Consider the following 25633-nt stretch of genomic DNA (forward strand, 5'->3'; position numbering starts at 1 on the left):
TTGCCCTTTGGCAATTTTAAAGGGATTCTGTGCATGAGGTGTGGTGGGCTACATCATACCCCAGAAGCTCATGAGGACCACCTGTGGGTGTGGGAAGCTCTATGATACAAAGTTGTTGTGAGGACGTGAGGGAGGGCCATAGACCAGATGCCCAATGTACAAAAGCAGCCACCCTTCAACACTCCTACCTCTACAAAAGACAGTCTCCAGGCCAACAGAAGCTACATGTCATCATGTCCTGATGACAATCTTAGAAATTCTCCTACCAGATGTCTCAGACATAGCCCATACAGTCCATCTCCAGTATTTCACATTTAAATAAATGTCTTTCTCACCAGAAGTAAAATCTGAAAAGCACATCTTTCTCTACATTCAAGCAGAAAAAAAAAAAAAAAAACCAAAAAAAAAAAAACAACAACAACAACAAGGAAAGCAATAAATAACTTCAAATCCTGCCACACAGGACTGTTTCAGATGTTAAACAGCAATCAGTTACTACTCGCCAGTTAGAGTACTTGTGGTTGAAGAAATTTTGACCTTAGACTTCATACTTAAAAGAAATGAAAAGCCAACATTGCTATCTCAATTTAGTTTCACAACAAGTGCATTTTAAAATATCTAAACTGACAGTCAGAATTTGTTACATAGGGAACTGATGTCAGATCCAGCTATATTCAAAATCTAAAACTGACAGAAAAGTTTGTTATACTTGTATTTTATGACATGCTAGAGTAAATAGGATTTTGCCTGACAGCTTCTCAGGCAGGCAATCTTACCATTATTGTATTGTGAAAAGTATGTTAGCAATAGAGCACTGTAAGGAGTATATGCCAATATGCAACAAAACCTGGGCAGAATTTTTGATGCAATTTGAAAATACATCAGCTTTGTTTTTTATTGGTGGACTTACAAGAGCATTACAAAAATCAGATGAACCTGCTTAGAGTATCTAAATTCCTGAAACTATAATAACGTTTTCCTGAAGTATTATATTTTCATTGTTTTTGCTAATTTTCAGGTTATCTCTTTGATTTTGCAACATTTTTTTTTTTGTCATAGAAGCATCGTCTCTTTCTTCTGTTTTGTTGTCACTCTTTGGACTGTTTGTACTTCGATAGTATGTCTTAATTACAATGAGGAGGCCAGAATTCATCCCAATATTTATGTTAGTGACTTCCTAATATTTAATAGAATGCACTTTTTAATACATACATTCCAGTTTTCCTTTAGAGAACGGCACTTACAGCTCTGCACAGATAAGTTAGGCCTGTCCCTGTACTGTACTCTGCAAAATGACAAATTGTTGGACATCTCCATCCATCACCAAAGCATCACCGCTCCAATACATAGGTTCTGTAGTTGAATGTAATTAAAGTATGCATTATTGATGTGTCTCCGCAAGAAAAGAAGCAGCTAAAATGTACTTTTGTCATCAGTATAATTCTAAATACAACAGCATCTGTCGTTATTAGTTTTACCTAGCATCTTACAGGAGCAGCACTGTTTTAATTAACTGTCGGAGATAGTTTTTACCTCTGTTCATTAAACAGCTTTCTCTGGTTTCCCTAGCAGAATAAATGTTCACTTTTCTCATTAATCTCCCTCCACATCTGATAGCAATTTTATTTTCTTTCCCTAAGTTGCCTCAGTCTTTTCTCTCTTCATTTAAACTTAGCTCTGCTCACTATTTCTTCCCCTTTATTCTTCTCTATGAACTCCTAAATATAATTTCCTTAAAACCATGTTCCTGTCTTTCCAACTGCTATGACTTTGATGTTTCCAAAATCTCTTCCTTGTGAAATATCTGGAACATTAGGTCATTCTGTATTTGAGGACCCCCATCTATGAATGCTCTCTTTGCATTCTCAAGTACTCCAGGACTACCTAGGAGACTCTGCTGGGCTCAAGGCTCATTGCAATGCATGATCCATTCTATGAGAAATATAAATGTCACAGTACACATGAGGAGTACTGCCTTTCACTGAAGAACTGAGATGCAGAGATGACAGCCTGCCTGTGCAAGTTCACAGCAGAATTTGGAGATAGTGGGCAATTTAATGTCTTTATTACCAAACCATCTCATCCTTGTCACTGGTAAAACTGAGTCATGGTTATCAGTCACAGATGAGTACAGATGATTCAGAGGTTCATTAATGAAGCACTCTTTGATGTTGTTTGAGGCTGAACTAATTAGGTTTGGAGATACAGCCAGAATATTCAAGAATCTTATTGTTTCCCTTTGTTTGCTTGTAATTGCTGTTCTGCAGTACAGCAGTTTTCTGTGCTAGGAGATTTATTTCTAATTTCTACAGAGTATTACATTACCCTTTAATGTAACTCCCTTGTGACATTTTTAAATGATTCATGCACACTTCATATGTACCAATTTATTTTTAAATGGAAGGTGCAGAGGAAAATCTTACAAGACACACATCTGTAAAGGGAGCTTTGCTGAAGACTTTGCGTTCAGGGAGTCAGTGATCCCAGATAGATCTCATGTGCTCTGTTAGGGCTCATATTTAGGGCTTGAGAAGCCCCCGTGATAGCAATATAATATGCAACTTATAGCTTTGGGAAAGGTAAACTCTACATGGGTCAAGGGGTGGTGTGCATTGATGATGATGAGGAGAGCACTTCTCATCAAAGAGGGAGTGAGCCACACCACAGGTGAGCAGGCACAACACACCTGAGCAGGGACAGGCCAGTATGCACTGGGCTGAATGTCCAGCATGCCCTCCAGGCCCTGTTGTGCCATCTATGTCCATTGCCTGCAGGATGAGCTCCACCAGCTCACGGTACCGGGGGAGCCTGCAGGCAGCTCCCACCTGTCTCTGCTGATCACAGCACCTGCCTGGCCTTGACTTCATCTAAAAAAAAGGGTAGAGAGAAGTTAATGTGTGAGCATCCTGTAGGAATACAGTAGCTTTCTAGTACAATTATTGTATTATGCAATTGCTCAAATGGCTGAAAAGGGTGACCTTCCCTCCACAGACATGATCCTCTCTGCACAGGGTGATGGGGAAATTCCATTCAGTCTTAGCTCTGATGCTGTATGAATACCTGTGCACTCCATCCAAAAGAATATAACATCTGCTCACTACATATATTTCTTTCTAATCTGTCTTATTAAAGCAATTATATTATTGATACTTTTGTTGTTAAAAAAAGGGTTTTTTCTGAGGTCCAGGAAGAGCCCTGCATGGGCTTGTTTCCTCTCTCGCCCTCCCCCAGAACAACCTCTCAATCACTCTTACTCCGTACAAAGTCACTAAGGGTGACTTTTATTTAAGTCACTTAAATAAACATTATTCTGATTTTAAAATACAGCTAAAGAGAAAAAGCTGAAAGAAAAGAAAAACAAAGCAGCTTCTGATAACAGAATTCAGGATTTGGCTCTGATAGTAATTGTTTTGTGTCATCACTCTTTATGAACAGAACACATTCATTCATGTAACTTAGTAATGGGGGACAAGTCATCATAGGGGAGGAAATAAAATCCAGGACATACTTATTTCTAAAATATTACTCTCAGCTTGGAAAACCAGCACCTGAGGACTTTTGATGCTTAGGCAAGAAACTTAGTGGGATTGCTCTACACTTAGAATAATAGTTAAATTTCTCAGTCAGAAAGCCAGATGATGATATGATTAAATCATGGGAGCATAAATCAGGATTCTCATCCAGGTGACTTTCATGAGAAACTTTAATTAAACTTTGATTAGGTGTAGATTGGAGAGGAGAGGTATTTTTGTCTTGCCTATCCACCTCTGTGTTCACCTCTCAGTTTGTTCACTCTCTAATAATTTTTGAAGCTACCAGTCGATCTTAATTTGTTATGAAAGACTAGGTGAAGTCTTAAATATATCAGACACCAGGCAAACCAGAACCCAACAGTATTGCTGCTTGGAGAACTATTTCCTATTTCCTCTTTCCTTTTTTTTCTTTTTTTTTTTTTTTTGATCTTTATATTGTATAAGAGATGGAAATATTTCTGTCATTTTTGATCAGTCCATAGAAACAGCTAGCCTGTATCCTATTTCTAGCAGTAACTGGAACAAGAAAATAATTTGGACAAGTACGGAATTACCTGTCCACAATAGAGTGATCCTCCACAGTGGGATTTCTACTCACATGCCCTCATAGCTGGAGCTTGGCCTGAACATTATTTTGTATCCCTTCTCTTTCCTAGGCTGGCTTTCTGAAAGCAAAAAAGAATTTACAGTTTTTCTGCCTACCTGCTTGTGCATGCAGGTGTGTCACACTACCACCAAAAATCATTGAACCCACTGGGCATTTTTAGCAAAACCTGAATAAATAAGAAAAGTTTTGTAAACCATATGAAAATTGGTGGTTCTGGAAAGGGGCTTATATTAATGTTCCCACTCAAAAAATGTCGGGCAAAATTCAGCTTCAATACACCTGGTTTGGTGCCAGCTTGGGAGCCAGCCTTCAGACAGAGAGCTACAGTCTTGTTGCCTCTGGCAAAGGAACATTGAGGCCTGGAGAATGAGAGCTAGGACATGTGGGGGGAAAGCAGATGAGGGGACAAAGCCTACAGTAAATCAGTTGGATTACTGTTTACAGACAACTTGCTTCAGACACTTTTGCTTCTGTAATAAGAAAAAAAAGTATAAAAGGATGAGAACTTCCACATTACAACCTTCATGTTATTCTGGAGGAAAGCGGAGAAAAAAAGGGTTCACTGCCACCATGAGAAAGTTATAGAGTGTTTGCAGGGACTGACTCCATTGTACTAGTAAATTTAACTGAGTGAAGTGTTTATGAATTTTTTAATCCATGTAAACCAGAGTAGTTTAATTACATATTTAAAAAAAAAAAAGTATTGCATAACCTCTGTGAGGTGTTGAATATTTCATCTCAGCCTAAGGATGCAGCATGTTCCATTAGTTGCAAAAGCCCTTGAGGATGTGTGAAAGCACTGGATGAGAGTGCCTCCATATTAGATAGGAAAGCATGCACACATGTATTGTATATCCATAGGGGAGAAGAGAAAATTGCTATGGACAATGTAACATGATGAGCAGCAGCTTATATCTTATTGAGAGGAAGCAGGTATTACATAGAAAGATACAAGCATTTTTCATTATAAAATCCAATTTTATTAGTATAATAATTTTGACTTGAAGCCCCATTTTGCTTTGAGAGGTGCCTTTGATTTTCTTTAAAGAGCAAATAGAATGGTTATGTAAAGTCTGAATCACATTCACATTCTCTTATCTGAGTATCAGGATGTTAAATGATACCTTGATTGTAATATTTGGTGGCTGTCTAAGACGTCTTTGTTTTTATGCAATCAGCTTGCTGCTGAATGTTCACACTCCTTGTGGCTATTTGAAGAAATTAAGATTTAATTTAGCAAGGTATTTATTGTTAATTTGTTAGATAATTTGGTCTCCGCTGACATAAAGACACTTTATTCACTCACTCATTTATTTTGCTTGTGACTTCAGCAGAAGCACACCATAAAACATATGAATTGCCCTAATTGCAGTTCAGAGATGGCATACACTACATTGCCTGCAGCTCAGATTCACACCTTCTGAAGAGCAGGGATCTGCAATGAGTTCAGGATCCATAGTGGACAGATGTAAGTTTGGCTGTGGAGCCATGCTTGGTTAAGCAAGAACATCCCTCACTAAGTAGGTGCGGAAAACTGCAGCTAAAACTTTAGTTTTATTCATCTGTCCTTGCCATGTCTCCTAGATTAACCCACTAATAGCATGTAACAGTTTGATAACATAAAGCTGTTCCATACTTAGCTCTTAAAAACATAAAACTTGGCTTTTCTCATCTGTCACAGACCTGGAGCCCAAGTCAGCTCTGAGTTAGTAGCAATTTAGGGAGGTCCAGAAACACAGGGACAACATTGATCTGTAGGTGCCTGACCCAGAAGATGAGGCAGACCTTGCTGGGACACAAGGATCACTGCTGTGATGTGGATGATGAGAGAAGGAGAGGAAGAACTTGAACAAGTGCTGTTGGTGCTTACAAGGCATGTTCAGCTAAAGGTCTGTAAATGTCCAGGGAAAGGCTTGGGACAATGAACAGCTGCTCTTCACCACTTCCTTGTGAACATAAAGAGCTATGACAAGCAGTCACTCCCTTCCACTGCTGGCAAAGCAGATTGCTGGGCAAACCAGACTGCTGCTTTGCTGTCTCCTCTTTGATTTAGTCCAAGCTGTCTACAGTGAACCTCAGCCCGCATTTCATTCCAGTCTGCTGTCATGGTTTAACCTCAGTGAGCAGCTCAGCCCCATGCAACTGCTGCTCACCCTCCTACAGAGGGAAGGGGGAGACAATCAGAAGAGTAGAAGTGAGAAATGGTTTAATGGGTAAAAGAAAAGCCACCCACACAAGCAAAGCAAAACAAGAAATGCATTCATTGTCCATTACATGGGCAGGCAGGTTATGTTCAGCCATATCCAGGAAAGATGGGCTCCATCATGTACAACGTGACTTGGAAAGACAAACCACACCACTCCAAACTTCTCTGACAAGCAGTCACTCCCTTCCACTGCTGGCAAAGCAGATTGCTGGGCAAACCAGACTGCTGCTTTGCTGTCTCCTCTTTGATTTAGTCCAAGCTGTCTACAGTGAACCTCAGCCCGCATTTCATTCCAGTCTGCTGTCATGGTTTAACCTCAGTGAGCAGCTCAGCCCCATGCAACTGCTGCTCACCCTCCTACAGAGGGAAGGGGGAGACAATCAGAAGAGTAGAAGTGAGAAATGGTTTAATGGGTAAAAGAAAAGCCACCCACACAAGCAAAGCAAAACAAGAAATGCATTCATTGTCCATTACATGGGCAGGCAGGTTATGTTCAGCCATATCCAGGAAAGATGGGCTCCATCATGTACAACGTGACTTGGAAAGACAAACCACTCCAAACTTCTTCATTTCCTTCTTGCACCAGTTTTATATCCTGGGCACAATGCCCTAGGGTATGGGATATTCCTGTGGTCAGTTGGAGTCAGCTGTCCTGGGTGTGTTCCATCCCAACACCTTGTGCACCCACAACCTACTCCCTGGTGGGGTGAGAGGCAGAAAAGGCCTTAACTCTGTGCAAGCGCTGCTCAGCAACAGCTAAAGCATCCCTGAATTGTAAGTACTCTTTCCAGGACAAAAGAAAACCAGCACATACCAGATACTGTGAAGAACACTGTCTCTATCCCAGCCCAAGCCAGCAGACAGTGCTATAAGATGGAGGTAGCACTGGGCTATTCCCCAGGAAGGCCTGGGTGGACCGGTCTGCTCTGTGTCCATGTGACCCTTCCTCTAGTGTGGGTGGGATGACCAGCAAACCCAGCTAAGCCCACCAAGCCCATACCTTCAATGCTGCAGGAAAGGCAGAGCCCATGCTGTAGGGCTGCAGGGGCCTGACTGGGCTTTCCCCTTTAACAAGTCCCAAAGTTACTTGAAATCCTAAGCCTTCAAGTCATGTTGGGTTGTTGCAGATGCCAGACAGGCTTGGGTCCAAAAGGATGAGTGTCTCAAGTGTCAATGTCATTTTTTTGACCAGTACAACCTCAGGGTCTTATTCTTCTTGACGAGTTTAAACAAGGTTTTTAATGAACTTTGGCACGGGACGCAATCACGGAGGCAAGCTTTTCTGAAGCCTGAGAAATGCCATCAGTGTACCCACATGACAGAAACTCTCTTTTCTCTCTTCTTGAGAGGTTGGGAGTTGTAGCTCTCAGTGCTCCCAGTCAGCACCTGCTATTTAAACACACTCAGCAACAACTATGTCTCACTGGATTTCAAGGGTTCATCCCCCCTCACAGGCAACTGCCCTTATTAATGTCTTCTCACCACCAAAAAGGTGGGTGGATTTGCTGCTCTGTCCTGCTCCCTTTCCATAATAAAACAGAACAAAGTCCAAACAAACAACAAGCAAACAAACAAAAGAAAAATCCTGTTTTCTGTGTGCTGCTGCAGTAAAACAAATTTGTTTCCAAAAGCTCAGCAGGAGTAGCACACATGCTGGAGAAGGCAGCAAGGCACACTGAAAAGGAAGCAAGACCTCTCAGTCAGCAGTGCTGCTTTTAAACCTGTTCACCCCATCCTGTGAAAACTAAACTGAGAGTGTGGATAGTGACTGGCTTCTAGCCCGGTGGTTTTAATACCTAACCGAAATCCAAGGCAATTTAACCACAGCAATTCAGTATTCATTGCGTTCATTCAAAAAACTAATTGTGGAAAGGTGCTTCTTGAGATTGCTCAAGGTGAAATGCATCCATATTTTAGGATTGCTTTGACAGAGCCTCACCCAGTCCACATAAGGAACACCCCAAATCCCATTTCTCCAAAATGGGTGATTTTAACTCTCATTTTTGTCTTTGAAAAATGTCTTTATTACTCCTGGTTATCACCTGGAAGATATAACTTCAGTCAATGGATTTGCACTGTTCCCACAACTCCTCCAGGCATATTTCAAGAGATGTCTCAGCTTTAATTATCTCACTGTCCTCTTTCCCCTAATACTTTTCCTTAATGCCATATAATCAGGCAGAACACTATCAGTTAGTCAAATTAGAGCACAGATGACATGCCATCAGCCAGAAGGAAGAAGAGGGATTAGAGGCTGGTTCAGACACATGGCAATATCTAATTAGTTGACATATTGTGGAATCCTGTGAGATTTTTGGAGAGTGGTGGTAGGAAGTAGAAGAAGAGTTGCTAATAGGTGATGGTGATAATTTTTCCCATAGTCTCCAAAGGAAGTGATTGATTACTCTGAATATTTTGAAAACTTTCATGGGTAGAGCATTTTTCTATGTCTAAACAATTAATTTGGGACCTTTTAATACTGTTGACAGATGGGAAGGTGGGTCATTTACAGTAGGACTTCAAAGAGTTTAGTCACAGGACTGAGAAAAACTATGGGGAGTGCTGATATTTTAGCCATTGTCCTTTCTGGCAGGAAAGGAAAAAATCCCAAACTGGTGACTGAGCAGACTTCACAGCAACAAGGCTGGATGATCCTCAGTGGGATACTTGGAGCTTTAAGCTACCCAAAGGGAGATGAAAGGTAACCTTCCCTCTACAGGGAAGGTTAACCTTTCCAGACTACAGGCTTACAGTCATGTCAGAAACAGAACCCAATATTTTGCTGTTTGAAGCCCAGGGACTGCCAATAAAGTTTGAAACTTGTATTAAAGCTGTAATGAAACTGGCACTGCGAATGTTCATCTCCCACAGTGGTGAGAAAAATGAGATCGACATTTGTTTTGTATTTTCCCTCTGTTTTCATTAACTAACCTGTTTCACCAACAATTACCAGCCTGTCATTAACACTAGCCTGTCACAATCTGTTACAGTAATTTCTACTTGCAGTTCTAATGTGACAGAACTCCAGTTGTACTTCATTTCATACTGAATTACATAAATGACAAAAAAACCCTTTCAGTTTGGACATCAGTAAGAATTTCTTCACTGAAAGGCTTATCAGGCATTAAAATGGACTGTCCAGGAAAGTGGAGTCACATTCTTGGAAGTGTTCAAGAAACAACTGGACATGGCACTTCGTGCAATAGTTTAGGTGGCAAAGTGGTGTTTGGTCCAAGGTTGGACCCTGGGATCTTGGAGGTCTTTTCAGCTTTAATGATCCTATGATTCTATTCTATTCTACATTAGCATAATTTTATAACAGGCATGAACAACAAAAATATATCTTAAATCAAAAGCTGGGAAAAACATGAGTATTTCTCATGAGAAAAAATGGTTATGTGTTCATAAAATAACATTTGATATTTGGGTTATATTTAATCTGGAAAAACTGAAACACAAGACGATTAGGAGACAAAAAAACCCAATAATGATAACATCTCACAAAAAACTGAAAGGAGTTACTCCCTTAGGACAGCAGACAATAAGAGTTCTGAAATGTGAGGGCATGCAGAGGTAAAGATTAGATAATACTGCAAAAAATTTAAGACTAAGAAACAAAAATAGTGTCAACATGTAGAATATTTGTTTTTAAAGGACAAATTAAACCTTGAAAAATATATAAATATTGAAAAATATATAAATTCTTTGACTGCAGACTCAAAACAGTAAAAGGAAAGAACTGGATCAAAGAGTCGTGTCCAACTGATAGACCAAACTGCTCTTTTTTTGTGGATAACCTGTGAAATTACATAAGAAGTTTTGCAAACCTTCTTGGAAGCAATGTTCTAGTACATAGTCTATACTCAATCTTTATTGTAAAGCAGCCAGTAGTTGATCCACACTTAGAATGTAGAAAATTATTAAGAAATATAATTTTCATTAATTTAGTAATTACTTGTCTTTATGACACTATATTAGATACTATTTTTAATATGGATTTTTATTGTATAATTTTGTTACAGCTATTTTTTCCTTATAATAATGCCATTTTATAGGGACTTCAATAGTCAGGTAAGAAATAAACTTTTGAATTTGCATGAAGCAGTCTTTACAGAAGTCCCTCTTCATTCCTTCATATTATGCTTTTTTTTTCTTTAATGATGAAGTAACAGTAGCCATGTTGACTCACACTGGAGGTCCCTTTAGCCCAGTACCCAGTTACCTTGGCAGTAAACAAGGGGGGATGCTCAAGGAAATATGAAAGAACACAGTGAATACATAGGATGTTTTGCCTGTACAATAAACTCCTCCAAATTTTTGTGGCCTGTGTATACTCAGGAGTTTATAAGAATTAATAACTGCTGCTTGACTAAGAATCATGAGGTCTCTGATGTTTTAAAATTTTAATAGCCAAAACATGCCATGAAAATTGATTCTGTGTGCAAAGACATACATCCAGTTTTATTTGCTGAATGCCAGGTTTTGTACTGGGGGATACAGAGAAGAACTTGCTCCTATTCATTGTCAGCACACCACTCATCTGATTAGACTCCTGCTTTATGCCCCCATTTCTCTCTTTCCCAGACTACTTCCAGCATCTCAGTTTACTGAGAAATCCGTGAACTTGATCATCTTTGCAGCTTTCTCTGAAGCTTCTTACACTTCTCTCTTCTTATTTCTCCTCTCTGGACATTTTATTTTATTCTTCCTTTTTGCGAGGAAGCAAGCAGAACTGTATGTAATGAACCATACAGCCATGGCATAATGTTATTCTGCCTCACTCTCTGTACCTTCTGCTAGCAATTCAATATTTAGGTTTTTGAACTCTGTCAGGCATTGATTTAGTGTTTTCATCAATGCATCCAAAACTTTTCAAAATGGCACTTGTGAGTAGATATACATGCATATATGTATGATACTGCATTTTATATATGATATATGCTTTCTTTGCCCTCATTCCCCTGAAGGATTTATGTATAATACACTCTTCCTTCATTTCCCTCAAGGATCAGGTATTATCTGAAAACTTTTACTTTGCCACTTCCCTTCTCCAGGTGCATGTAGATGTTTCACACAGATCCATGCAGAACTCATTAATTCCTAAAATCTAAAGAGCTGAGAAGTTATTCCTATGCTGTGTTTCTTATTTCAACCAATTACTTGAACAGGAACCACCAGCATTCCCTGGCAGCAGAGACTGCCAAAGGCATATGGGGCTGCATCCCTGGAGCACAGCCAGGAGATCAGGGAGGCATTGGTTGTCCCCTTCTGCTCAGCACTCACTAGCTACATCTAGATACTGCTCTCCAACACAGGAAAGATCAAGAAACTGCAGCAAATTCAGTGATGGTCAGGGCTGGAGCAGTGTCCCTGGGGCAGGGGCTCATCCATCCTGGGGCATAGATGGCTTTGGGAACACTGCACAGCTACCCCAATATCTATAGGAAGCTTGAGGAGATGGGAGTCAGACTATCCAATGTGATGTGCAGTGGGAGGATAAGAGACAATAGGCATGAATTTAATCTTCTCTGAAGTTTCACTTTTGCAGTTAACAAAAAATATTTTAAAATCTGTGGACTGTTTGCACTGACAAAAATCAACATGTAATGCCTATGCCTCACAATCTCTTGAAGCTCATGTAAAGTAGCTCCTTTATTTTTGAGGATTCTAAAGTTTTTTGAGTCATATTTTGAACTGGTTTTTATTTCATAATGATTTGTAATTTCCCTTTGTGATTCCACTTTGCTAGCCATATGTGTATTTCTCACTAATTCGTGGGCAGGAATAAACAGAAGACTGACACCAGGAGGTATTTTGGGCTAGTTATCTAGAAAGGACAAATAGGCATGTAATTGGTGTGATGAGAAAAAAAATTAAAAATTATTTAATGTATTTTTAATTAGTTCTAAGGGTTATTTTTGTGTCAGAGGAATTAGCATATGAAAAGCCATGTTTTTCACTTTTCAGTTATATCTAAACTGCAAAATATTTTGAGCATCTAATCAAACTAAAGAATGAAAAAAGATCTAGCAGATCTTCCATGCAAAAATATACTAATTGATTAAGCATTTTGTTTTTCTAGAAATAATGTCTTTCTTCTAATGTAAAGATCTAATGATTATGACTTCAAAATAATGACATAATGTATTTTCATTGATTTACAAATTCTAAGGTTTAATTGTTAAGAGAAATGGTGAATACTCAATGTACAGCATTAAGGACAGAGCACTAGAAAGCTGTAGAGTTATAGCAGAGATTTTTTTAGAGGACTACAATTTAGAGCAGTGAGTGATGCTTCAGTCATGTATACACAGGGAAACAGTGACATCTCATGGTCATAAAGTTAATTATTTCTATATATTTTGCATGGCTAATCTGAGACATGTTTTTATATTGAGTATCAAATGCTATTATTTTCTATTTACATTGTATGCACATTACTAAAATTTTAAATACCCGTATAAGAAAGGCACACATATATCTGTGCAAAAATCAATAATTTATAATTCTGAATTCTGTTAGAGCAAAAAATCCTACAACACTCGTGGAGGTAAGAAAAAAAGCCAGAAAGCACTTACAGTACTCATATGGGTATAGGAAACATTTTGATTTTGGCATGGTATAATGCCCTTTATTAATCTAGTCAACTGTAACATGTAAAATGGTAATATAGACAGAATAATCAAAGATTTGAGGGTTTTATATCCTTGGAAGCAGAGGCTTGCTATATATTACAGCAAGCAGGCACATACAACGATTCCATAAACTAAGTCTTCAGGGCATGTTAGAGCATAGGGACAAAAATCTTCATTAGACTGGAAAAGTTGCTCTTCTGGAAAAAGAGGGATCCACCAAGACAAGGAAAGGGGAAAATAAACCTTTCCAGGAATCACCCAGGGGCCCCATGGCCAGCATTCTGAAGGATTTCACAGAGGCAATACTGATTTCCCCAGCTTTCCCAGCATATTTGCCTACTACAGTAGCCGGCCTTCTGACTGCTCCAGGGCCATCAGTGCCTGAATTTGCAACGAAGAATGAGCAGCAGCATCCAGTCCTTGAGTTCCTCAGCAAAAGAGAGTGTATGGCAATGTATGGACAAGGGATAGTGCAGCTCCTCAGTCCAGCCCTATGCAGGATGAAGTGATGATCCATCCAATCCTGATCTTGCCCTCTGGCCTCTCTTCAAGGCACAGGCAGGAGGGGGCTCTATATGATGGAGGCTAAGCTCTCTTCCCAGCCTAGATGCAGTTCACCCTGCACACCATACAGATTAACCTGCAAGGTCAGGTTTCCTCCACAAACCTGCATGGACATACAACACCCACTGCCTTTCACCTCACTCACAGGGAGTTTTATTCCTTTGGCCTACACAATATTCTTTTCAGATCCTTCCCCCTGATTTTCTCTGTGTTATCATGAACTCTTCAATATCACAATGAGTGAAGAATTCAAATACATGTAACCTAGTCGGGGATTTGAGTCATGGAATTTAGATAACACATCTAGAATATACATTCTTGCTGCAAGACTGCAAGTAACTACTCCTTGAGAATGTAATTTGGTACAAACCAGAATACCACACTGAGAACAATATCCAGTTTTCCTGGGAGCTGGAGTAAGCTAAAGACCAAGAAGAGGAGAATCAAACTCCTTCCATAATTCCCAGGATCTCTGCATCAATCTCCAAGTTTGAAGGCATTATGTTTTCTAGTACCTGAAGTAAATTCAAGGAAAGCAGGTCATTCCTGGGTCAGGCACATATTCTGTGTCAAAAGCAAAGAGAAGTTTTGAAACATAGAGTTTCTATTCATAAAATCTAAGCAACAGTAAAATGAGACATACCAATGTGTATTTGTAGCATCGCCAGTAGTACAGGTTACACTTAAACTTGTCAAATTGTCTTTTATCTAGCTTCATTCAAAGACTACACAGAAGTCACAGTTCTATTCAGTGCATTAGTTCAAAGTATTCTTTTATTAATTAATGAATGAGGAAAGAAAGATTATTTCTTTACATTGCATTGAATTTGCTAATGACAATTGAGTTTGCACAATGACATTGGTGCAGCACATTGACCAGCACAAGAAGTAACAGTGAGAGGTGCTGTGTTGAGGTGCAGAAATACTTCCTGAAACCTGTCACAGGCTTACTGACCACCGCAATAATTTTTATTGTTTTGCGGCATGAGACCTCACTGAAGAATGAAGCCACATGGGAGACACACAAGCAATAAATAGGCAAACCCACAACATACGTTAGTAGGTTTTGCTGAGCGGTTGGTGGTTGTTTCCTTTTCTCTGTTTGGAGATACTGCACTGTGTCCATGATAAAGACACAGTAGACAGAACATAGCCACAGGTGTCATTATTCTTGGCTGGACATGTGTAAAAAAGCTCATAAATCATCAGTGATGTCTAAGGCATCTGAGCTTCTCACACCAACTTCAATCGAGCTCCTTTATTATAAAGTCATGTTGAAAAGCTCATTTTAAATGTTATGACAATGAATGTTGTTGGACGGCTATAAGCTATAGAGAAGAGACAGGTGAAGCAAGAGAGGAGTACATTACAGAGTGTTTTATTGTACATTACTGTAAATTACAGAGTGTTTTGATTGCATTTGAGTGGATGATGATTAAGATGACAAGGCTGACTGCCTATGGGTAAAAATCATGGGAGAAGTTCAGCAGGGCATATATCACGGTTGGAGTCTGTTATAGACCATCCAAACAGGATGAACAGGCTTATGAGGCATTCTACAAGTGACTGCCAGAAGTCTCATGATTGCTGGCCCTGGTACTCATGGAAACACATTTGCCAGATATCTACTAAGAATACAACACAGCAGAGAGGAAGTAGTCCAAGAGGTTCCTGGTGTGTGTGGGAGACAATTTCCTAACACAACTGGTGAATAAGCCTATCAGCAGAAGTACCCTGCTAGACATTTGTTTGTGAACCAAGAAGGACTCGTGTGTGATGTGGTGATCAGTGGGCATCTTGGGCATAATGACCATGAAGTGTTAGTGTTTTCTATAAGGGGTGAAATAAGAAGCAGAACTTCCACAGGCAGACTGTGGCCTGGTTAGGACATTGATTGACAGAGCCCTTTGGGAGTCAGTCCTGAAGGGCAAAGGAATTCAGGAAGGCTGGATATACTTTTAAAAAGAATCGTTAAATATTCAGGAGCAGGTCATCTCTCTGTGTGGAAAGACAAGTCATTGGAGGATAAGGCTGATCTAGTTTAACAGAGAACTTAGGCTGGAATTTATGGATGGTAGGGATGGGTTGACAGTTGGACTTGATGATCTTAAGGGTCTCTTCCAGCCTTGATGATTCGATGATTCTATATGCTTCTACTTGGTTACTTTTTTCTCAGCTGGCTTATAAGGTGAAGCCTTGATTTCATATGCTACATTTTTCACTTAAACTTTCAGGCTTTGTGCAAGAATTGTAGAGCTGCAAGTGAATCTTTAAACCATGAGAACCAAGGGACAAGCTAACTCTGGTCTATTTCAAATCCAGGATATTCTTTATCACACCACTAAGAAACATGAGCAACTTTTAGCTCTGAGTATTTGCTGCCCTCAAGAGGCGAACTTTAACAAATATCTAATTCATTACATTACTCAAAAACAGTGACTGAGGGGGTGTTCTTTACATGTTTTGCAAACAGAAACACATCCCAGCCATTAAACCTCCAGATGACTATGTTGTTGAAGAGATTGCAGTCTGAAAAAGTTAGCTTTAGAGTTATTAATATTTTTTAATCAAGTAAAATTAAAAACACACACTAGATAGTTGTCATCTCACCACTATCAACATATCATTTCAAGTCACAGACTTGACTTCCTATGACCCTGAATAGAGACAGCAATATCCACACTGAGGACTAGTAATGTGTTCAAGTAGTCACTAAAAAATTTAGGGAAATTACCTGCCGATGTAAAATGTTGCTACATGTTGTAACTAGTTTGTATAAGGCTAGTAGCGGCCTCTGCTTTAAAAGAGAGGTAAACTGTCGCTGAGTATTTGTACTACTGCATGATGTACAACAACAAAGAAAGATTTAGGAAGGGATTAGGGACACCACTAGTCAATGAAAGACCTGCTGCCATTTGGAGACATTTCTCACAAAAGGCACCTCTTATATTATAGGGAATTCACAGTAACTTCTCTTACCATGATGCAGATTTCTTTTTCTTTTACTTCAGGGTATGTTGGTCCTTAAGTACATTCCTTAATCCTGACTACCAAAATCCAACAGCTGCTGTCCATTTCCTATTTCAGTAAGCCAAAGAAAGATATTTGATATTCAAATTTATCCCTTAGAGATATGAAGTAGAATTTTTGATCTCAGATGATGTTTCCATTTTTGTGTAGGCTCACCAACTAAAAAAAAAACCCAAAAACCAAACAAAAACACTGTCAAAAAATAATGCAAAATTGCTTACGGGAAAATCTGGAAATATTCTTACTGCCATATTGTGTAGTTTCTGACTAAAAAACTTAACTTCAAACACCTCCTATATTTACTTCCAAATATATATAGCATTTCTCAGACAAAAGCTCCTGAGTTCCATTATAAGAAATATGTACATATTTCATATATTTATGCAGATACATGATGCATTTTTCAGCCTTTCTAAGGTGGGGTTTTGGAGTTTAAACCCACATAGGAAATCTTGAGAAAGAGCTTAATTAATAAGCATTAATTGTTGTACTTAAATTTGTTAAAGTCTGTTGGTTTTAGCTGGGGTAGAGTTAATTTTCTTTCTACTAGCTGCTGTGGGTCTGTATTTTAGATTTGTGCTGAACACAGTGTTGATAACACAAGGATATACCAGTTACTGTTGAGCAATGGTTACAGAGTCAAGCCTTTTTTAAGGGGGATTGTCCTGTGCAGGGTCAGAAGCTCAACTTGATGATTCTTGTGGATTCCATCCAACTCAGGAGATTCTGTGAGTCTATAAGGCCTTTTCTGTCTCTTATCCTACCCACCAGTGAGTAGGCTGGGGGTGCACAAAAAGCTGGGGGGGACACAGGACAGCTGATCCCAACTGACCACAGGGATATCCCAAACTGTTTGGTGTCTTGCTCAGCATACAAAGCCTGGGAAGATGGAGGAAGGAGCATTTGGAGCGATGTTTTCCCAAGTCCTTGTTGTGCGTGATGCCTGGCTTTCACCTGCCTGCCCATGAGAAGTGGTGAATGAATGCCTTGTTCTGTTTTGCTTGTGTGCATTGCTTTTGCTTTACCTATTAGACTGTTTTTATCTCAACACAGAAGGTTTCTCAATTTTACCTTTCTGATTCTTTTCCCTACCCCAGCAGTGAGGAGTGAGCAAGAGTCTGCATACGGCTTAGCTGTCAGCTGGGGTCAAACAATGACAGAATTTTGTCTTCATAAGTGTATTTGTATTTCATAAATTTAAAAGAAATGCAGTTCTGGTGTTTTACAAAATCCAACTAATTAAAAGCCTAAAAACTCCAAAATTACTTTCATGCAACAGAATAGCGCTTGAAATACCAACTGCTTTGGCAATCACCCTATTAGTACAGTATTCCTGACACTGCAAAAATTTAAAACAACAACAATCAATGTGAAACCAGCTGGAAGAAGAAGATGCTACCTACATTAAACAAAACCAATTTTGATGGTTTATATCCATTCTCTCATAAATTGTTCTCCTGCATTCTCATGCTCATTTGCACCAAGGTGTGTGCATTCCAGTGGTCTGGCCAATTTCACTTATACATGACGCAGGGACAAAGGACATTAGCTATCCACTTCTAATTAAGTCCCTTGAATTTCTCTTGCTGACAGTGGGGTTTGGACATAGTTTTAATTAATTTTGTGAGATCCCTCCACATACTTTTTGGAAGACTGATACCTAAGGACTGTGTATCCTCATTTGGGCATCTTTGTGGCTGCAACCTTATGGTCATCCTCCTGTTAGCAGAGTTCAAGTCTTCTACCTAAGTGTTGTCATGCTTTGACCCCATGAAAACTCAGGCCTTCTGATCTTGCTGTAAACAATGGATTCCTTGTTGTTCACCCCTTTGACTGATTTTTACTGTGTCCTTGGTTGTCAGCATGTGACGTTCTTAACCTTTGTTTGATATTGTTTCTTTTATATACATACAATGCCATCCGTAATTCCTTCTATTAATCTTTGTATTTCTATCACAAATCTCTGCAAGCTATACAAGGCCAGATCTGGGAAAAAGACTGAAGTCTGTTTTAAGCTTCAGAGAAACATGAAAAATGAATATGCATGCTCAGCTCTAGAAATAACAAGTATGCATTTATAGTCAGTAATTTCTTTGCTCATTTCTGCAGCACAGTTAAAGGAGCAACTCTGTTCTCACAGAATTATATTTTTAAAATGCAACCCTACTAACAACTTTGCCACAGAAGACCACTAAATGTTTGAGGCTCAACTGGTACTGAACTGCAGCTGCAGCTTTTTGCTGAGGCCAGTGCTAAATGAATCCTATCTTCTTGAAATTTCAGGACTAATAGTTTCTTTGAGCAGCATTGTTCAGAAAGTATTTAAAGCAATATATGAACTTACCCTTACGATTATATCCTCTTATTATATCCTGCCCACGTGGATATAATTTCAGACAATTTTAAACAAGTTTGTAAATGAAAGCACACCCCAAAGACATTAGCTAGGCCACAAGAGTCTGTCACACAGAACAATAAGAATTCATTCTGGTAACTGACAGACATACTTGAAATATGATTATGTTGGAGAGTAACACCAGCTGTTGTTCACTAATGACCTCATAATTTTGTATGTATGTGATGATCTTTTTATTTTATATTTATCAAAGGAAGGGCAAATTGACCCAATCAAGTAAATAACTTCCAGAGGACAAAGCTAAAGACATATTGTCCATTAGGGAAGGTTAGATATCAAGACTAAAAGATGAGTAAATGTTTTCCTCTTTGTGAAGAAAGAGCATTGAAAGGTTCACTCTGCAGATTTGATAACCTTGTCCATGCTGAACTGTTCACTAGTAAATAAGGGAAAAAGAACTGGGATGTGCCTTCTTTGAAAACCTTTATTAGATACACACAAAAAAATTTACACAGGCTTGTAGCTATGCAGGTTCTTTGCAGAAGGCTCAGTACAGAACTTGGTAAAAAAAACCCCAAAACCCAAATCCTGTAAATCCAGTTTCCCTGACAGAGTGTGCAGTGGCCAAGTTCCCTCATGTGGTGCCTTAGTTCCATGGTGTGTTTACCTGATGAGTACTGTGCTGGATCATCTCTACTCTTCACCAGCATAAGCATGGAAGAGGCGGTACAGCACCCTGTCTCAGATACCAGCTCCAAACCACTTATGTGGAATAGTTTTCAGCCAGATTTATTCCTTTATCAGTTCTATCAAGAAGCCACAACAGCACAAGTGACTGGGGGAGCAGAAGAATGAGAGAGAATGGCCAAGGATCAGGCTGGGAAGGAGTGGGAAACTGCTTCTTCTGGAGGATTTGTGTTGGTTGATGCTTACACAGCAATAGCAAGAGCCAATGGGAAAGGAAGGGAGACAGAGGCAATGGCAGGAATTGTCACATTATGACATCCACCTCATTCAAGGATCGTCTATTCCCATTATTCTCTGAAGCCAGTTCTCCCTTATAAAGGGGGAATAAGGAAGAGTATCTACTGAGCCCGTTGGTAATTAATGACCTCAGTCAGAACACTGAAGTGGCCTGCCTTGCCTAATACAATTTGATCAAACACCTCCTCTCACGGTCTAAGTGGTAGGATGATTCCTCCTCTCCACATGTTGTAACTCAGGCAGGGTTGAAAGAAGGAGTGGGTGCAATCTGAAACACAGTGACTAAGGTAATTGCTGCAACTGAAATTTAAACAGTTCGTGCGCAACTACAATTGATACTTTGAATAGAATAATTTAACATTAATTAGAGAAAGAACAAACAGCCCAGTACTTCTACATTCATGTCAAAGCCTGTACTGGAAAGATATTAGGTCATATTGTTTCGGGTTCACTTTGGGATATTTCCATGCAAAACAGAACTGCCTGACTCAGAGAGAACCCTGCAGCAGCTGGAGCATTTCATTTGCAGAAAGATGCGTACTCAGAAAAGAGATTTGAAGCCCAGAATGGGACTGCTGGGTATAATATCAGGCAGAAGATGCAGCAGATATCCCCAGCCTTCCCATCCACAGTGCATTAGGCTGCACATGAAATCAAGGGTGATCGCTGGCCAGCTCCATATCCTGACAGGCCTGACACGTGAGCAATATTAGGAATCACTCAGGCTGTCAAGACCAGAACAGCTTTGCCAGGTCTCAGATGCAGACCTAGAAGCACATCCATATTGGGAGTATTCAGAGCAGAATCTGTTGGAGCATCACATGCCCATGCAAATCTAGCTATCTGGTCAGATGTTCACAGAGTCATAGAATGGTTTGGGTTGGAAGAGACCTTGAAAGGCCATCTAGTCCAATCTCCCTGCAATGAGCAGGGACATCTTTAACTAGATCAGGTTGCCCAGAGCTCCATCCAATCTAACCTTCAATGTACGCAGGGATGGGGCAGCCATACCTCCTGTGGGCAAGCTGTTACAATGTTCCCCCACTCTCATTGTAAAACAAACTTTTCCTTATATCTAGTCTGAATATACCCTCTTTTAGTTGCCCTATTGCTACAAGTCCTGATAAAAAGTTTTTCCCCTAAAACAGGCTGCCCATGATGGAAGGGGTTGAGTCACTATCACTGGAAGTATTTTAATAAATTAAGATGTGGTGCCTAAAGACATGTTTTAGTGGAGGACTTGGGAGCGTTAGTCCAGCTGTTGACCTAGCACACTAAACATAAGAAACCTGAGAAGAACAAGATTAAGTTTAAAATTCCAAAATTCTCAGTATGCTCAGGATCTGCAGAGCCTCAGTAAGATGCACAACTTTATCCTTAAGCTCATGCCCTAACACTACAGTTGTAATCATACAATTAACAAAACAGCTACTTTTTGAAGGTTGTCACCGAAATTAAGTTTTTTTTTTCTTTTCATGGTATCACTTTCAAGTCTGTTAAAGGTTGATTGGCACACCTTCCTCAAATCCTGGGTTTTCCTGCAGAACCTGTCCTGCTACTTGGCAGTGCACATAATTTATACACACCTGAACAATATGTACCTGCTAATTAGATGAGTTGTTTGTGGTACTTTGAGACCAAGGCAACTGAATGGGGAAGAAATTCTCAGGGCTAGTAATAAATGTTTCCAAATTATAACATAGAGCTTTTTCATTGAATGGGATGTGAAATATTTTGAGAATTTTTTTGTAGTTTAATGTCTCAAAGTACACTAGGAATAGGACATACAAGACTTCTGTTCATGTCAACATGCTACCAGAAATACAAGCTTCTCCCACTGAGGTGCACTAGCAGTGATAAACAGAAGGAAAACTAAACTCAAATGATCAGTGAATTAGATATTAAACAAGTGAACAACCACCCTGCCAGAAAAATTCTCTCCACTGTAGAAGATCAGTCAAAGTTTTACGCAATTAAAAAAAAATGTGATTATGGCAGTGAGACACCATCAGCATTCTAAGAAAATTAAACACATGGTATCTAGACATCAAAATGTAAAATTCTGATTTATGACTGAAAACCAAAGTGGGAAGCAGATTGAGTTACAGACTACATTCATACGGTACAGCTTTCACTTTTTTAATACTGTGTATTTTTAAGGCAGTGCTCTCCAGGTTTATTTTAGTACTCACATAAAAATCACTTGGATCTCTAAAGCCATTGCTGAGCTGGAAGACAATGCTGATGGTAGCTGAAAAAATGGGGAAAAAACTGAAGTACCCCTATTTGCTAGCAACCCTCTCCCACTTCCTCTAGTGAAGGAATAAATGCCAGCTCCATTTCAATGAAGATTAATGTCTGACAAACGTTCAATAATAATCTCATCAGATCTGTGAAATAAAAAATACACAAACAGAAGAACTCAGAAGTCAAAATCCCCATTGCTTTACAGTGAACTCACAAATACCTTTGTCTGCCAAGGTGACTCTAAACAGAAACTTGTCTGAAGAAAGTCAAGTGATCCCCCAGAAATCCACCAGGTTTACACTTATTACCAGCTAAAATGGCTGAAGGGGCACATGTTAGACACCACAAACAAGGCATCTTTCCAAAAGACATTCTGTGTGTGTTTTCTGGTACTCCATAGTTCAGGTTCTTTTGCAAATTTGTATGTGAGCATGAAAGCTAGAAAAATACCTTTGAAACCTCTGATCTCTGTTCAAGGTTGAGATTTTCCCTTAAGAACTTGAGCAAAACTTTTATTTTGAGCTTCCTATAGCCTTTAGGTAGTCTTTTTGGTTTGATGGGGGTTTTTTTTCCCCTTTATGCAGTCTTTTGGGTTTGTTTGTTGTTGTTGTTGTTGGGGTTTTTGTGGGTTTCCTTGATTTGTTTGTTTGCTTGTTTTTGTGTGATTGGAGGGGTTTGTTTGTTTGGAGTTTTTTGGTTGGTTGGTTGGTATTTGGTTTTGGGGTTTTTTCCCGCTCTTTGCTAAATAGTAACTGCCACCGCGGGGCCTATTTATGCTGAACAATGAATCAGCAGAAAAAGAAGAAGAAAAAAAAATCACTAAATAAATGTTTGCACATCGGTTATTTGAGTAAAGGAGGTTCAGAGGAGACCTTACGACTGGCTACAACCAGCCGGCAGGAGGGTGCAGCCAGGCGGGGGTCGGCCCCTTCTCCCAGGCACCAAGAGGCCGCCTGAGAGGAAACGGCCGCAAGACGTGTGCCAAGGAGGTTCATTTGGACACCAGGAAGAAATTCGCCACAAAAAGCGTGATTAGATATTGGAATGGGCTGCCCGGAGAGATGGTGGAGTCACCGTCCCTGGAGGTGTTTAAGGAAAGGCTGGACTTGACACTCAGTGCCATGGTCTGGTTGACACTCGGTGCCACGGCGTTCGGTCATAGCTTGAACTTGATGATCTCAGCGGTCTTCTCCAAGCTAAGTGATGCCGTAATTCCGTTTTCGACGAGGAGGACGCCGGGCAGGGCCGCAGCCCGCGGCCGCGGCCCACTGCCGGCCGGGAGCCCCGGGGCGGGGCGGGGCGGAGCGGGGCGGAGCGGGTCCGGCCCCGCCCGCGGCCTCGGCGCTGGAAGGTGCCCTCGGCTCCCGCCGCCGCCGGACGTGGCCGCCACAGCCCCGGCGTGTGGAACGCGTGCCTCCCGTGATTGGCTGTCTGCACAGCAGGCCCCGCCCTCCTCGGCGCTCTATTGGTCAGTTTAGCCCCGGTGCTGCTCGCGCCGCGGACCGCGAGGGGGTGCGCGTCCCCGCGGGCCGGTAGGGCGGCACTGCGCATGCGCCGCCCTCCCGTGGCCTCTCGCAGCCTGTCCCCACCGGCCCCGCGCCCCGGTCTCGCGCCATGGCGGCCGCCGCCGAGGAGCCGTTCCCGTTCCACGGGCTCCTGCCAAAAAAGGAGACCGGCGCCGCCGCCTTCCTCGCCCGCTTCCCCGACTTCGACGGGCGGGGGGTGCTGCTGGCCGTGCTGGACACCGGCGTGGACCCCGGGGCGCCGGGCATGCAGGTAGAGCGGGGCGGCGGCGGCCCTGAGTCACGGCCGCGGCTCGCAGGGAGCTCCCGGGTCCCGCCGGACCGAGCCCGGGAGGACGGGGACGAGTGCGGGGCTGGCCATGGCCCTCGGGCGGCCCTCGGCAGGGGAGGGCCCAGAGGGCTGTCCCGGGGACTGTCCCTGCGGCGGGGACTCGTGGCTGGGTGTTCGCTCACGGTTCCCGCCCAGCACGCGTGAGCGGGGGCTCGGGTGCGGGAGGGCGGGGAGATGCCGTGGCCGGGGGCTCCGCACCGCTCGCTCCGGGCGCTGCTGCTGCTGTGAGGTGCCTGCTCCTCGGCGTGTTACGGCACTTTAATCCACAGGCGTGTTATGGCACTTAAATCTCTTTCTTGGGCTGCCTTCTCTCGCGCGGAGCTCATTATAAAAGAGCGCTTTGTGTTTTTGTTAAACCTTAGCGTTACTTCGGCAGTAGGTAGCTCGAGGCTACACACAGCCGCCTAGGTCTTTTACATGGAAAGTGTATTTGTGGCACAATTTGCATACCCGTCTTTCTCTTTATATTTCTCGTGCGTTTTATTGCAATAACAGTCTGGATCAAATTCGATTCTGCCAGCTTGTTTTTTGATCTGCCAACTTTGTATCTCCATGTCGGTTTTGTAAATTTCTGTGTGTAATGTCAGTTTGGGCATTTCTCAGCATTTATTTCTTTTAACCCTTGTCTCATAATATTTCTTATTCTTGTAAGTTTCCGTGTGGCCCTTTGTGTCACTGCTGCTTTTGATTTCTTGTCAACGTGTTTTGTCTGAGTGATGGCAGAAGAGTCCGTGGAAGAATGATTCGAGTTGTATGCAGCTCACTTGGACGCTGAATCCTTTGTTTTGTTTTGTTTTGACTAAGCAGGGCTTGTGTTGCTTTCTGTCATTTCTTTGGTGTGGAATTAACTCCTAAGTGACCTCATGCAGGGACCTGACCCTGGCAGATCATTAGTTCCGTGTTCTGAAATGACTCCTTATGGGATGCAGTTAAACTAGAGGATGAATTAAGAGGACAGGTTGGATGGAGGGAAGGAGTGGCCAGGTGTAACTTCGACTGATTTAAGCTGAAGTGAAGCTGGTGCTTTTGGTAATAAGTTGTGGGTGAGTGGAAGAGCACTTGGAAATCTTAATGAAAGCTGGCCAAAAGGAAAGCATGATAATACCATGGGCAGAGCAGAAAGTAATGGAAGACAATTAGGAAGGTGTGAATATAAATGGAATGATGTGCATAGTTCTGAAGTTTTACATATAAAAGCAAAAAACCCTACATTTCTAGAGGTTATGAATGAGTAGTAGTCAACAACAACAACAACAAAACCCCAATGTGAATTTATTGGCAGTAGTGGGAAGCTTTGTTCTGGTATAGGTAGCCCAAGGCTTAAAAGGGGTATTTATGAAGCATCATGATCTCCGTGTTGACTATATCAGTTTTCTCCAACTTACTTTCTTTACACACAGGATAAAGTTTCAGGTAGTGCAGTAAAAGATTTGTAGAAGATTTGGAGAGCAGGATGTGGAATTCATGTTGCAGTGGGTGAGAGTAAGTTTGCAGGGTTGTTAGAAAAACATGTAAAGAAATTGTGTGATCTTTCCATACTTCCCACTTAATGGACCTGGCTTAAGGGGTTTGCTAAAGTACAGCTGGGGAGACTTACTGCACAGGGAGTTATAAAGG

At 41.0% G+C, this 25633-nt stretch overlaps 1 protein-coding gene across 2 annotated transcripts in view; it reads left to right on the forward strand.

The window, feature by feature from the left end:
* The first annotated feature begins 23705 nt into the window (after positions 1–23705).
* The window catches only part of TPP2 (tripeptidyl peptidase 2), a 50931-nt gene continuing 49003 nt past the window's right edge, over positions 23706–25633 (forward strand). For both annotated transcript variants that reach the window (XM_041423341.1, XM_041423343.1), the window contains exon 1: positions 23706–23938. In XM_041423341.1, coding sequence (XP_041279275.1) covers positions 23777–23938 — 162 coding nt within the window. In that variant the 5' untranslated portion in view covers positions 23706–23776. The remainder of the gene's footprint in view (positions 23939–25633) is intronic.

The sequence above is a fragment of the Onychostruthus taczanowskii genome, unplaced genomic scaffold (genome assembly GCF_017590055.1).
Source record: "Onychostruthus taczanowskii isolate IOZ18803 unplaced genomic scaffold, ASM1759005v1 scaffold77, whole genome shotgun sequence".
NCBI classification, from domain to species: domain Eukaryota; kingdom Metazoa; phylum Chordata; class Aves; order Passeriformes; family Passeridae; genus Onychostruthus; species Onychostruthus taczanowskii.